We start from the raw sequence: 16,182 nt of genomic DNA on the forward strand, positions 1-16,182 counted from the left end.
TCGTCCCCTTCTCCTCCCACCTTCAATCTTTCCCAGCATCAGGGTCTTTGCCAGTGACCAGTAATTACATTACTGGATTAAGCAGATCACTGTTTATTTACACCTGAGTCACCGTTTATTTCATGGCGTGCATCCTACTTCTGATTAAAATCCATTCCTATTTTAAAGTGCCTCTAGAGCGTTTTTTTAAAACATAAACACAATTCTCTCTTTTCAAATTTAGCACTTTTCCAGTAGTTCAACATGTTCCAATTTTATTTGTGGTCATTACTTCTTTGGTCTCTTTTAAAAATAGCAGCAGCTCACACTTGTCTGTAAATCTTAGCTGGAGCTGCTGTCTCCACCCTGTCTGGGTGTCAGCCCTTACTCTCTTCTTCTATGATTTTTTCATTGGGTCTCCTTGGAATTCCTCTCTTTCTAGTTTTGATCACTTGTTTGGGAGTTTATTTCCCTCTGTTGTGTTATATCACTTGGTTTCACTACTTATATTTTAGTGATTTTAACTAGAAGATCGTCCCTACTGCATCTTGGCATAAGGTTTTTTTTTTTTTTTTTTGGTTACAAAAAGTATTTTTCTGTTTGTTTTTTTTTAAATTAATTTATATTGGAGTATAGTTGCTTTACAATGCTGCTATGTTAGTTTCTGCTATACAGCAAAATGAATCAGCCACACATATACATATACCCCCTCCCTTTTGGACTTCCTACCCATTCAGGTCACCACTGACCGTCGAAGAGAGTTCCCTGTGGTATACAGTAGATTCTCATCAGTTCTACTAATGAACTATTTTACAGTACAGTTTCCATAGTGTATATGTGTCAATACTAATCTTCCAGTTCCTCCTACATGCTCACCAACCGGCCCTCTCTTCTCTGGCCAGCAACTGAGTGAAAGTTGCTCAGTAGTGTCTGACTCTTTTCATCCCCATGGACTGTATAGTCCATGGAATTCTCTAGGCCAGAATACTGGAATGGGTAGCCTTTCCCTTCTCCAGGGGATCTTCCCAACCCAGGCATCGAACTCAGGTCTCCCGCATTGCAGACAGATGGTTTACCAGCTGGATCACAAGGGAAGGCCAAGAATACTGGAGTGGGTAGCCTATCCCTTCTCCAGCAGATTTTCCCAACCCAGGAATCAAACCGGGGTCTCCTGCATTGCAGGCAGATTCTTTACCAACTGAGCTGTTGGGTTTTTAAAAGGTCTCTTCAATATGTTATCACGATTCCCATTTGGCGACCTAGCTTTGGGTTGTGGTTTCGTGCTATGCCACTTCAGTCATGTCCAACTCTTTGTGACCCCATGGACTGTAGCCTGCCAGGCTCCTCTATTCATGGGTCTCTCCAGGCAAGAATACTGGAGTGGGTGGCCGTGCCCTCCTCCAGGGGATTGTCTCGACCCAGGGATTGAACCCCGGTCTCCTGCACTGCAGCAGGCGAGTTCTTTACCACTAGTGCCCCCTTGGAAGCCCGGGTTGTGGCTTTAGTTACTAGTAAAAATAGAATTTTGTAGGAAAGCACAGAATACTATACATGATATGATATGGTTTGTTGGAACATGCAGAACATTAAGCATAGTAAAATTTGATTTTTATTTTTAAAGAAATGCTACAAGTATGCTCATATATGCTGGAACTACATTTCCCCTCATAGTTTTTCTGGAATCACATGCAACAAACTTACGAGTGGGCTACATAGTTGATGAGGAAGTAGAGAAAAGAGAACTCATGCACACTATTGTTAAGAATGGACATCGGTACAGTCACTGTGAAAAACAGCATGGAGGTTCCTTAACAAACTAAATACAGAGCTATCCTGTAACCCAACAATTCCACTTCAGGGTATGTATCTGAAGAAACAAAAACACTAATTCGAAAAGATACATGCACACCAATGTTCACAGCAGCACTACTTACAACAGCCAAGATACAGAAGCAACCTACATGTCTATTAACAGATGAGTGGATAAAGACGTGGAATGTGTATACACATGATGGAATACTACTCAGCCATAAAAAGAGAAGGAAATGTCATCATTTGCAACTACGGGGTGGACTTGGAGGGTATTATGATTAGTGAAATAAACAGAGAATGGCAACTACCGTAGGATATCACATATACGCTATCTAAAAAAATAAAGCAAACTCGTGAGTATAACAAAAACCAGACAGTCTCACAGGTATAGAGAACAAACACCAGGGGAGAGAGGTGGTTACTAAAGGAGGGAGTGACAGAAAGGAACAGATGGAGTAGGAGACTAAGAGGTACAAACTCCTGAGTGTAAAATAAACAAGCCACAAGGGTATATTGCACAGCACAGGGAATACAGCCAATACGGTATAATAACTATAAATGGTGTGTAACTTCTAAAAATTGTGACTGTTGTACACCTGAAACTTATATAATATTGTACATCAACTACACCTCAACTAAATATCAAATAAAGAAAGTGGGAATGGAATAGAAGTCAGAAGGACTGGAAAATACACTTATTTGTCATTTGACAACTTTTCTGTGATATATGAATTCATCACATACATAAATTCTGTCAAACATGTAAGTAGGTGCATTTAACAGTGATCTACTTTCGGCTCTGGTTATGTATATCATAAAGCAGAGAGCGACTTTTTACAGTGTGAGGAAAGCTAAAACTGAAGACAGCCAAAGACTATTTTGACAAGATGTAAGCCAGCAAACTTTTGCTGGAAACACTTTGCATAAAGGAGAGAGACCAGATAGGCTTCTTCACTCTGTATAAATACAAAGACAAATTTGTCCCAAACTGTCCCTGTAAGATATTTTAAAAACTAAAACAAAACAGATTTTCCAAAGAAACAAAATCCTGATGCCAAAAACACATGAGAGTCAGAGAAAGAAGACTGTTCAGTTAAGGACTAAAACTCATGTCTATTATACTCGCAAGGATTCTTGCTCAGGACTTTTTGAGTCCAGACAGTGGACAGCTAAGAGAGTAGCTATTTCTTTAATCATGGAATAGTTCAATAGCACTTTATTTACTCCCGTATAGTCCACTCTTGCATGTTTCCCCACTTCCAGTTTCTTGAAGGAAATATTTGACATTTTTCTCCACAAAGTTTCTTTCCCATTGGGCTATTAATAATGTTAACAAAAGCAGAAGGAGAACCTCTGAAGATTTAGAGAAAGCAGCTGGACAGGCATAAATGACCTTGTTTACTTAAAGTGAAGTGTTTACCTCTATTCAGCAGTTTTAGGGAATTTCCAGGAGTTAAAGTATGCTTTAAATCAGGACCCTTCAAATTCTATCCCTTAGAACATTATAGAGTCTGCAGGAGCTGTTCAATACTGTTTCCTAAAAATGTTATTTAAACCATTATTTTTTAATTGACACATGGTTGACTTATAATGTTGTGTTAGTTTCAGGTATACAACAAAGTGAACATATCTACATCTATTCTTTTTCAGATTCTTTTCCATATAAGTTATTATAAGATACTGAATATAGTTCCCTGTGTTATATGGTGGGTCCTTGTTTATTTTCTATATAGTAGTGTGTATCTATTAATTCCAAACTTCTAATTTATCCCTCCCCATCCTTCCCTTTTAGTAACCATGTTTGTTTTCTATGTCTGAGTCTACTTCTGTTTTGTAAATTTAGGATTCCACATACAACTGATATTATATGATATTTATCTTTCTCTGTCTGACTTCATTTGGTATAATAATTCCTAGGTCCATTCATGTTGCTGCAAATGTTATTATTTCATTCTTTTTACGGCTCAGTAATATTTCATTGTATGTATGTACTATCTCATCTTTGTCCATTTGTCTGTCAATGGGGCGCATGTTTCTTTTCAAATTAGAGTTTGTCTTTTCCTGATCTATGCCCAATAGTGGGATTGCTGGTAGTTCTATATTTTTTTAAGGAACCTCCGTACTGTTCTCCATAGTGACTCCACCAAATTATATTCCCACCAGCAATGGAGGAGGGTTCCCTTTCAGGAAGTAGCTCTTGACCTGCTTCATAGGTTCAGGATACTGTTTTGCTTCTCTGCTCATAAAACATAGGAAAATTCAAACTGCAGAACATTTCCGATCTACTTACTGGTTTGAAGATTCTGAGTAGGGTTTTGTGGTTCGGTCAGCAGTCATTCATTTGAACACACACATCCTCCCTCTCTCTCTCTCTGTCTCCCTCTCTGTCTCTCATGCACACACTCACACTCTTAGTAATACAGAAAGCCACTTTTCTTCCCATCACATCTAATCAAATCACAGTTCTAAGGGTGGAAACTTGGGGAAACTCTAAAAATACTTTAAAAAAATCCTAATGGGAGACAAACTCAGGCAGTGGAAAAGAGAACAACATTGAAAGAAGAGACATATTACTGGTAACCCAAGGAGCTATGTTTTATGTTTATACATTAGAAACTGAACATAAAGTTGGAAACACCTGCAGTTACATGATTTTTTAAAATCCCTTAAAAACCAAAGAGCAGTTTTCTTCAAATCCCTGATTCAATTGAATAACCTACATTTCAAATAATCAAACCATTTTCTGTGGGTACCTGTACATAGTTAATGATATATGATTGTGTATGTATATATTTCAGTAAACGATGTAAAAGACATACTTAGAGCCTTCGCTGATGGCTCAGTGATGAATTCACCTGCCAAGGCAGGAGACATGGGTTCGATCCCTCATCGGAGATGATGCCGTATGCTGCAGGGCAACTAAGCCCCTGAGCCGCAAGTACTGACGCTGTGCTCTAGAGCCGGGAGGCACAACTACAGAAGCCCACTCACCCTAGAGCCCCTGCTCCGCAACAAGAAAACTCTCACTGCCATGGCAATGAGAAGTTTTACGCACTGCAACTCGAGAAAAGCAGCAACAAAGACTCAGCACAACCAGTTATATAAATAAATACTTTTTAAAAAAGACATACTTAGCAAGTAATTGTCGACCACTCCGACTGCATCCAACTGTCTCCCCACTTCAACTCCCCACCTACCCTATTCTGCCCATTCTTCATCCTCCACCCACTGTGTTCTCTTTCTGAAATGCAAATCAGACTGACATTCAGTGTTCAAAAGCCTTTGCTGGCTTCTCCTTGCTATAAATTCAGATCCTAAATATGTGCGTCCACCTCCACCTGCTGCCTCTCACCTCGCTGCTGTGCACACTCTGTCCCTACGGAACTTCTTTTATTCTTTCACCCTCTTTCTTCTCACTCTGCCCCAAGGACAGCTGTGCATTCCGTTGGCTCTATTGGTCTCTTCCATCTTCTTTACCCAGTATGACCCTTCATAGATATAGAGATGAATGTGTGTGTGTTTTGTAATAAAACTTTAAAAAATATTCAATTTTTTTTTACATTTTAAAGTTTTTATCTAGCTATTTTATTCTATTTTTCAGCCATGATGTGCAGCTTGGAGCATCTTAATTCCCTGACCAAGGATCAAAGCTTTGCCCCCTGCAATGACAGCACAGAGTCTTAACCACTGAACCACCAGGGAAGTCCTTAAAATAAATTCTTAAAATAATGAAAGTAAATGAAACTTACTGGTTCATTCAAAGCTGTTTAAACTAGTACAATGCTTATGAAACAGTGTAGTTTTTGTCTATGACTCTCAAAAATGTCAGAAATCCATTATGAGGGATAATACGAATGCTTAACTTTAGTTCAGTTCAGTTCAGTTGCTCAGTCGTGTCCGACTCTTTGCGACCCCATGAACCACAGCATGCCAGGCCTCCCTGTCCAACACCAACTCCCAGAGTTCACCCAAACCCATGTCCATCAAGTTGGTGATGCCATCCAACCGTCTCATCCTCTGTTGTCCCCTTCTCCTCCTGCCCTCAATCAGCCTTAGGGGCTTTTCAAATGAGTCAGCTCTTCGCATCAGGTGGCCAAAGTATTGGAGTTCAGCTTCAACATCAGTCCTTCCAATGAACATCCAGGACTGATCTCCTTTAGGATGGACTGGTTGGATCTCCTTGCAGCCCAAGGGACTCTCAAGAGTCTTCTCCAACACCACAGTTCAAAAGCATCAATTCTTTGGCACTCAGCTTTCTTTATAGTCCAACTCTCACATCCATACATGACCAATGGAAAAACCATAGCCTTGACTAGACAGATCTTTGTGGACAAAGTAATGTCTCTGCTTTTTAATTTGATCTCTAGGTTGGTCATAACTTTCCTTCCAAGGAGTAAGCGTCTTTTAATTTCATGGCTGCAATCGCCATCTGCAGTGATTTTGGAGCCCAGAAAAATAAAGTCAGCCACTGTTTCCACTGTTTCCCCATCTATTTGCCACGAAGTGATAGGACTGGATGCCATGATCTTGGTTTTCTGAATGTTGAGCTTTAAGCCAACTTTTTCACTCTCCTCTTTCACTTTCATCAAGAGGCTCTTTCTGCCATAAGGGTGGTATCATCTGCATATCTGAGGTTATTGATAGATTTCTCCCGGCAATCTTGATTCCAGCTTGTGCTTCCTCCAGCCCAGCATTTCTCATGATGTACTCTGCATATAAGTTAAATAAGCAGGGTGACAATATACAACCTTGATGTACTCCTTTTCCTATTTGGAACCAGTCTGTTGTTCCATGTCCAATTCTAACTGTTGCTTCCTGACCTGCATATAGGTTTCTCAAGAGGCAGGTCAGGTGGTATGCTTAACTTAATGGCCCCCCAAATTTAACAATAATAACGGTACCTGTTTTTTAAATGCATTACACGTGTAGACACGTTTCTCCCTCATCCTCTATGAGGTTATCGGTACTATTATTGGAATTATCACTATTACAGCTGATGCATAAAAGTCAAATGAACTTGTACAAGGTCAAAGAGCTAGTAAATGAACAGAGTTCAGCATTAGAGTACACGCTGTTTACCAGTACACTATGCCATCTGAAATACAACCCCCAAAATGCAAATATATAAGCAGCAATATAATTTAAAGGGGATTTCCTGATAGCTCAGTTGGTAAAGAATCTGCCTGCAATGCAGGAGACCCCAGTTCAATTTCTAGGTTGGGAAGATTCCCTGGAGAAGGGAGAGGCTACCCACTCCAGTATTCTTGAGGTTCCCTTGTGGCTAAGCTGGTAAAGAATCTGCCTGCAATGTAAGATGCCTGGGTTTGATTCCTGGGTTGGGAAGATCCCCTGGAGAAGGGAAAGGGTACCCACTCCAGTATTCTGCCCTGGAGAATTCCATGAACTGTATAGTCCATGGGGTTGCAAAGAGTCGCAAAGAGTACATGCTCTTTACCAGTACACTATGCCATCTGAAATACAACCCCCAAAAAGGAAATATATAAGTAGCAATATAATTGAAAAGGAAGAGTTATGGTTGCTCCATAGGTTCTAGAATGTTCTTGGCCACAGCACTGATTTCACAATCCTGATTTTGGTTGGTGTGGTAGACAGAATAATGGCCCTCCAAAAGGCGTCCACAGCCTAACTCCAGGAACCTATAAATATGTTACTTTACATGGTAAATAGGAAATAAGGTTGTAGATGGAATTAAAGTCACTAACTAGGTGCCCTTGAGATGAGTAGATTATTCTAGATTTCCCAGGAGGGCCTGATGCAATTTTAAGGGTCCTTTTAAGTGGAAGGGGCTTCCCAGGTGGCACAGTGGTAACAAAACTGCCTGCCAATGCGGGAGATGCAAGAGACTTGGGTTCGATCCCTGGGTTGGGAAGATCCTCTGGAGTAGGAAATGGCAACCTGTTTCAGCATTCTTGCCTGGAAAAGTCCATGGACAGAGGAGCCTGGTGGGCTACAGTCCAGGAGGCCACAAACTGAGCGACTGAGCATGCACACACATAAATGGAAGAAGGAGGAAGAAGACAGAGAATCAGAGATATGGCAGCCTGGCATTGCTGGTTTGCATCTGGAGGAATGGGGCCATGGCTTGCCTCTAGAAGCTAGGAAAGACACAGAAACAGGTTCTCTCTAGAAACTCTCGAAGGAACACTGCCTCTCCGTACCTTGATTTTAGCCCAGGGAGACTTATTTCATACTTCTGACCTCTAGAACTTTAAGATAAAAGGTTTATGTTGTATTAAATGTATGATAATTTATTACTGTGGCAATAAGAGAGTTCTGACCTCAGTAACAACTTCCAAGAAAGTAGTGCCCAGTTTTAAGTTTTCTCTTTTTGCCAGAGAAAGCACTTGACCCAAATTCTGATTCCTCTCTTCCACCCTCCCCCTCATCTTCTTCAAAACATCAGTCTGGCAAGACAGGTACCCTGGAGTACTGGCTCAGGAGTGCTGTCACGACATTGCTATGAGAGGTAAAGAAATGTTACTTTAAACAATGGCTTTTACAGATTTCTACTGGTGTGACTTAAACACAGCATCTCTTGCCTCTGTGGTCTAATACATCTTTTCCACCAAAGAGACCCACTGGAGGAAGCTGGTGTGATAGAAACCATGGGCAGAGCAAACGTATGTACATTCATATGGGCTCCTCCCCTTGAGCTGCTCCTGAAAGGGAAAGTGAAGGTCACTCAGTTGTGTGCAACTCTTTGCCACCCCGTGGACCTCTCCAGGCTAGAATACTGGAGTGGGTAGCCTTCCCCTTCTCCAGGGGATCTTCCCGATCCAGGGATGGAACCCAGGTCTCCCATACTGCAGGCGGGTTCTTTACCAGCTGAGCCACAAGGGAAGCCCAAGAATACTGGAGTGGGTAGCTTATCCCTTCTCCAGCGGATCTTCCAGACCTAGGAATCGAACTGGGGTCTCCTGCATTGCAGGCGGATTCTTTACCAACTGAGCTATGAGGGAAGCCCTGGGGAGGGATAAATGAGTGTCCTCCACCATAGGGAACTCAATGTCTCTTTATGCTGACAGTTTTGCTTTTGACTTCTCCCTTTCTAATGTCATGTTTGTTACAGTACTGAAATGGTTATCAGGTCTACCAGCAAGCCCAATATGGCCTTTGCATTCATCTTGACTATGCCAAGATGGAACAAGTTCTCTTCGGCCAACTGATTATGATGTTTTGTTCTTAGCAATGTTGACAGAGGGCAGAATTTTCCTGGCACTGGTTTCCTGGAGTGCTGTTTTGGGTCAGTTCCATCATAAAAACAGAATCTTATAATTTTGCAGAAGATACAAACCTCTCTTTCCCTCCACTGTCCTTATCAGTTGGTAAGAGATTAGAGACTCAGACCAAGTTGCCTGGCTTGGGTTCCAGTCTAGATCTGGGGATCAGCTGCTACTAGCTGTGCAGAGTCAAGAACAGCACACTGCTCTCATTCACATTCAACTCCTTGTCTTAAATGTCACCTCAGAGAACTCTGACATCTCACCTCCTTGGAATAAATTAGAGCTTAACGATTTAGAATGCAATTATTAATTCTATCCATATATTTCTTCCACTTACTCCACATCCCTTCCCATTTAATTGATGTATATTTATACATACCCAATTGATGTATATTTATACATAACCAATTGATGTATATTTATACATAATTGATGTATATTTATACATACCCAATTGATGTATATTTATACATAACCAATTGATGTATATTTATACATAACCAAGCACTTTGCTCAGCACTGGACATATAGCAGTGACCAAACATCAAGAAATGTCTTCCCTCGTGGAGCTTTCATTTTAGTGGGAAAGAAAAATATAATTCAACTAGACATGCAAATAAATGTCCATTTATCAACAGGTACGCTGAAATCAGAATTTAAATAACAGCAATGACAACAAAAAGCAACCCTCCTGACTACCAAAAAAGAAACAAAGAATATTGACAGATAGCAGTAAAATGAAAGAATGGGGATGAGCATGATATTATACAAAATAGGACTGAGATAAAAGAGTGGCACAGTCATATATGGGATGAATATTAGAAGTTGAATATATAAATACAGCATAAGGAATCCACTATCTTTTCTTGAATGAAGGTGGCAAAAAAGGGTCAAGTACTTGAAAAAAATGAAAGGAGTGAAGGCCAGTTATCTATGGAACAAATTCTCTGATATTCAAATCTCAGTTCCATCTCTTTCCAGCCTAAGTAAGTGAGCTTAGACAAGTAACTTAGCTTTTCTGAGCCTTAGGGACCCTTTCTATAAGTTGAAGACATGTTCTATCTCACGCATTTGTTGAGAACTTAAAAAGAGAGAATATACAAGGAAGTCCTAGAACAGTGTGATACGTTCCTTCAGTACAGATTTAGCCTTCCGTACAGTTTTGGGGGCCTTCCCTGGTGGCTCAGGGGTAAAGAAACCGCCTGCCAATTCAGGAGTCATGGATTCTATCCCTGGGTCAAGAACATCCCCTGGAGAAGGAAATGGCAACCAGCTCCAGTATCCTTGCCTGGGAAATCCCATGGATAGAGGAGCCTGGTGGACCACAGTCCATGGGGTGGAAAACAGTCGGACAAAACTTATTGACTGAACAGCAACAATATTTTTTGACTCTGGACATGAAATGTGAGTGGATAAATCACAAATAGAATAGTGGAGTGAAACTTAGTCTGAAAGAACAAAAACGTATCGACTGAACAACGACAATAGTTTTTGAATCTGGACGTGAAACCTGAGTCGATAAATCACAAATAGGATAGTGGAGTGAAACTTAGTCTCAACGAACATTCTTATTTTTTTCAACAACACTCTAAAAGCAATGAATGTACACAGGGCCAGACCTCGGTCTCTAATGTTTTCTCCAATCCAGGAACCAGGGATCCCTGGAGCAATGGCTAATTCTGGAACTGAAGCAGAAAATATACAGGATCACCTGGAGCATTCTGTGGTACTAGAAAGTAAGAAAGTGCTAAAAACAAACAAAAACACATACATACACAATGATGAAGGGATGTCAAAGGGATATAGGAACCAATTTAAAGAACTCTCAATGGCCAATGTTGGACAATTTAGATTGTAAAAAAATAAATAAATAAAATACTACTGGACTATACCAGGTTCGATGCATGAGACAGGGTGTTCAGGGCTGGTGCACTGGGATGACTCAGAGGGATGGGATGGGGAGACAGGTGGGAGGGGGGTTCAGGATGGGGAATACATGTATATCCATGGCTGATTCATGACCATGTATGGCAAAATGACTCCAATATTCTAAAGTAATTAGCCTCCAATTAAAATAAATAAAATTTTTAAAAAACTACTGGACTATAATCCAAAGTGCAAAATAAATATTGATAAGCCTATACTGATGTAAAAATGAATGGATGAATGAATGGAGGAAGGGGGAGAGACACATCTCTCAAGCAGAATTCCAAATAATTTATGGAGCCACTCTACTCTCAACGAGGTAGAATATAACTCTTCTTCCTTAGGTGTGGGTTGCACATAGTGACTTCCTTCCAAAAAAATACAGTAAGGAAGTGGGGGGAGGGGAAGTCAACCTATATTATGTATTACATCAGCCAGGTGATAAAGGTTAACTCCAACAGTGATAAGTCATGTTCACAGGATGTACTCTTTATATGATGTGATGCAAATCATACTTTACCTTGGATATCTTCCTCCCTCAACCCATAAACCCAGTCTAGTCATAAGAAAAGTATCAGAGAAATACCAGTTGAGGGACACCCAACAGAATATTTCACCAATACTCCTAAATGTGTTAAGGTAACAAAAAAACACAAGGGAAGTCTGAGAAACTGCCACAGCTAAGAGGAGCCTAAGAACAGGACCGCTAAATGTACTGTGGTGTCCTCGATGGGCTCCTGGAACAGAAAGGGACATTAGGGAAGAATGAAGACAGTCTGAATAAAGTGTGGACTTCGGTTCGTAATAACGTATCAATACTGATTCTGTAACTGTGTGACAGATTCTGTAACACTAATGTAAAATATTAATAACAGGGGGAAGTGGGTGCCATATCTAGGGGAATTCCCTATACCACCTTTGCAATTTTTCTTTAAACTATTGTAAAATTTTAAAACAAAAGAAAACATTCTTGCAATACCAGGCCTTTGACATCCCAGGAACAATACAAAAAAGATCCCTGCACACTTTCTGATTAATCCCCTATAGGAGTCAGGATTAGACAGGCCAATGTGTTAGCTTTACTCAAAGCTTGTAAAAGAGCTTATTTTGCTTATTCATCTAAGCCTGTGTTTGCCTCTGGGTTATTTCTTGACTCCAATTTCAAATTTAGGGTGTACTGTTTCTATTTTGATTACTGTATAGGAATACCAGAGTAAAACCATTTTCTCTGTTTTTAATTACTGTTCATACTAAAGTCAATCCTTTGACTTGAAATTTAAGATTGTCAGTGAAATATATAATTATCCTAGTGGTTTTGTTACAATTCCTCCAGGCTGTCTCTTTGTCGCCTTTTGGCATTAGTGATTTTTCTCTCTGTGTGCTCAACATGACACCAATTGATATTTCAAAATCGCATAATGGTTTTATTGTGAAGCCTTGACTTTCTGATTTGATTTTCTATATATAAGTCAGACACGTCGCTTCACTGAGACAACTTGCACCTTCTTCCCCAATAAGGGACAAAAACTCACATCAGGTTGAGCTGAGCAACTCAGGCAATGAGGGTGTGAGATTAAAGTCATTATATTATGTTATTAAACACTCATCCTGCAGGTTATTTTAAGTATTCTATTACCAGAACTTGAATAGCAACAATAATAATCCATCCCATTAAAAATAAATAAAAGGACACGAAAAAGAAAGAAAAACCAAAGAAAACGGAAAACTTCGTTGCCTAAGTGTTTAAGATCCTATTGCAATTTCCTCCATTTTTCTAAAAAGTTAACGGGAGGAAAACAAAATAATAGGAGATATTAACAGGATTTTAAATCTTATGAGCCCAGGATCCATAACAATCCTGTTTAGAACCATCCTGTGAAATTGGCTTTGGGACGTCCCCCCCCACCCCCTCTCCCCGCCACTCGATCATCCAGCTTCTCTAACTTTCTAACAACCATTCCGTTGGAAGTCCCTTGAGGACACAGCAGCTGACCGGGGCGCTCAGACCAGACTTCTCTAACCGAATGTAGATGTGCAGGTGGAGAGGATAAAAGTAATTCTAGTTCAGCAGACAGGAATTTCCCCCCACCCCACGCCCCCAAAGTGCACTGCATATTACCGCCAAAAATGGGACCTTCAGACGCCAAGAAAACTTTAACACTGCCCCCAGCTCTGGTACTTAGAGTGTGGCCGGCCCCTGCCTCCGAGGGATGATGCCATCTTGGGATCTTAGCATCTCCTAAGGAGTTAGTGAGTTCTGCATTCTGGTCACGTCCCTGTATCTAAAAACTTAACCCAACTTTTCCAGAATATGAGAACCTGCTGGTGTGGACCCTTAATTTTTTCTAACTAGTTCAAATCAGATATTATTTAGAATAAACCGAAAACCTCCGAACTCCCCCCTACCCCCGCCCCAGCAGGCACCCCAAATTCTGGGCTCCCTGGGTATGAAATCAGATGCCCGGAGGAGGACCTTTCCGTTCGAGGTCCCGGGGACAGTCCTCCGCCAGGACCAAGTCTAGGGGCTGAAGATTGGGGGAAGCTGGTCTCAGCAGGACTGGGTGGGAGGGTAGAGGTACCCCAGCAACTTACAGTCCAGGGCGACCACCAGGTAGCGCAGCAGGAGAAGCAGGAGGTGGTGGCGGCTCCTCCTTGCCATCTTCGTGGGGGTCGGGAGCTGGCGGGTCCTCGGAAGCTGAGGGTCCCGGCGGCGGGAGCGCGGGAGGCCGGCCGGGGGGTGGTGGTGGCGGTCACCGGACTCCTCAGGGCGGGAGGGGAGAGCGGCGCGCAGCGGAGCGGAGGGGCGGACCCTGATGGGATGTCAGTTTCCCCCTTCCAGGGGCGCCCGCTCCGCGCGCAGCCCAGAGGCGGATCTGGTGTAGCCCGGGGCCTGCGGGGGTCTGGGCAGTTCTATTTTGGAGGGGGGGTGGGGGGAAGCAGGGAGGCGGAGGCAGCCGGACGAGATGCCGGCTGGCTCCTAATGAGGGGGCCGGAGGAGGCAGGAGAGGAGCGGAAGGGAAGCCCTGGCGGGGCGTCCCCCGCCCCTGTGCCACCGGGATTGATCGGCTTTGTGTCGGGTCCCGGCGCGGGGCTGCCAGCTGTCCCCGGGGCGCGGAGCCCGGGCGCGGGAGGCGCTGGCCGCGGGCGCGGGGGTGGGGCGCGGCGGAGGTTGCGGGGGGAGGTGCTCCGCCCGCCGCGCTCAGACTCCTCGCTCACCCTCCTTGGCACCAAACTTCTTTGGAGGGGGTGCGGTTTCAGCCTAGGGGTGGGGATTTGGGGGAAATTTCTGGTCAACCCTCGAAGCTGAGCGGGGAGGTGCTCCGGCTACATGGGGTTCGCCGGCTCCGCCTTGGAGGCGAAGGCGGGGGCGATGCGGGGAGGGACGGGGGGGCGGGGGGGGGGGAGGGAGCGTAAAAAAAAAATCAATCAAGAAGAGCTGGCAGGCAGGACTGAGATTTTTAGTCGTCTTGGCCTCGTCTTAGTGGAAGCTTTGTGCTTCTTGGAGGCTGAGGGTGTGTTTTGTATTCTTTGCCTTTGCCGTGTCAGAGTTAGAAGTTCATCTAACGGTGTGAAATATTTATCATGTTTCTTTGCAGTTATATAACTGCCGCCTGTGGAGTTTTCCACATGTTAAAACTCTACAGCTGCCCTTTGTCAGGTTTATTTTTGGTCTACAGTGCTTTTTAAAAGGGAAACCCATTATGCATGCTCCGTTGCGTTGTAGTGTTCAGGGTACAAGGGCTAAACAGGCAATTTTTCTATTTCCTCTCAGGGACCAGAAATGTCGGATGCGTTCAACAATATTGACAGGTCAGTATTCCCAAGAGAAGAAATTGTTACACGTGTGGGTTTTTTTTTTTTTTTTTAACGTAGAATAACGAATCAAGTTCTGTATAGAAGACAGTTGATTTAGTGGTGTGCACACGAAGAATCGAGTTAGCTCAGGGACAAAGGCAACCAGAGTTGAGATATGCAGAGCTGTGAGGAATGAGGCGTCTCTGCTGTTTCCTCGGTGACGGTGATGGAAGCTTAATGCCCATGGCGGGAGAGGGGCAGAGGACCCAGAAAGGAAAGTCAAAGTGGCAAGAATGTGAGAGCCATACTCCAGTCAAGCAAAGAGAAAGGACACAGCAACAGGCTCATGCACGTTTTTCTGGGCAGTAACAAAAAAGATGCGATGTTTTACAAGAAAAGTTGTTGGCACCCTCTTTTCTCATTCTTGCCACAACTGTCTCTTTTGCCCCTCCCTAAAGATACACACACACACAAAGGAATCCTTTTTTTTTTTTTTTTAAAGAAACGCTGTCACCTCCTATGTGAATAATTGATTCACTACCTTATCTGGCATCCAGTCAAGTAAAAGTCCCTCACTTGTGTCCGACTCTGTCACTCTGTATACTGTATGGTGGCAGGATCCTCTGTCCAAGGGATTCAGGCATGAATATTGGAGTGGGTTGCCGTGCCCTCCTCCAAGCGATCTTCTCAGAGGGAATCTTCCTAACCCAGGGATGGAATCAAGGTCTCCTGCATTGCAGGCAGATTCTTTACCATCTGAGCCACCAGGGAAGCCCCAGTCACCCCCAGTCAAGACATTTATCAGATAGCTACATTGATGCTGGAGGACAGTGAACAGGATCAAGTCTTTGGTGCTCATGAGCTCACAGTCTTAAGGCAAGAAAGTCCCAAGACTAGAAAGTGAGTCCCATCTGAGAAGACCTCTAATACCACATCGTGTGTCCCCTGGGAGAAAAGAGTAACAGTTTCTTATTGAGTGCTTTCTCAGCAGTGGAGTCTGAATAGTGCAATATCTAATCCTCCAACAACTCTGTAAGAGAGAAAATAGTATCATTCCCACTTTACAGATGAGAAGACCAGGCAAAGAGATGCTAAACAGCTTGTTCAAGATCAAGGATAAGGAGATGTTCTACACTGGGGTTGCCTGTAGGGCATATAATAACCATTACGCATCCTTTCATATATGCTTTATTAGGCATAGAAAGTTGGGGCAAATTTTGAAAGGGAGGAAGGAAGGGAAGGACATTCTAGGCAAAGAGAAGGATCAAAAGCTGAGAAAGCTAAATATTATGACTTGTTTAGGAAAAGCAAGTTTATACAGTGTTAGAGTAGAACATGTGGAATGGGGGCAGGGGAGTTGGCAGAAAAGTTGAAAAGACCACTGGAGTATGTATCATTCAATGTCATACTATAGACTCTAGATCTT

General features: G+C 42.7%; 1 protein-coding gene across 2 annotated transcripts in view; it reads right to left on the reverse strand.

The window, feature by feature from the left end:
• JAM2 (junctional adhesion molecule 2) overlaps positions 1 to 14,121 on the reverse strand; it is an 82,130-nt gene extending 68,009 nt beyond the window's left edge. For both annotated transcript variants that reach the window (XM_055567769.1, XM_055567767.1), the window contains exon 1: positions 13,554 to 14,121. In XM_055567769.1, the coding sequence (XP_055423744.1) occupies positions 13,554 to 13,620 (67 nt within the window). In that variant the 5' untranslated portion in view covers positions 13,621 to 14,121. The remainder of the gene's footprint in view (positions 1 to 13,553) is intronic.
• Between the last annotated feature and the right edge of the window lie 2,061 nt (positions 14,122 to 16,182).

The sequence above is a fragment of the Bubalus kerabau genome, chromosome 2 (genome assembly GCF_029407905.1).
Source record: "Bubalus kerabau isolate K-KA32 ecotype Philippines breed swamp buffalo chromosome 2, PCC_UOA_SB_1v2, whole genome shotgun sequence".
In the NCBI taxonomy this organism is placed as follows: domain Eukaryota; kingdom Metazoa; phylum Chordata; class Mammalia; order Artiodactyla; family Bovidae; genus Bubalus; species Bubalus kerabau.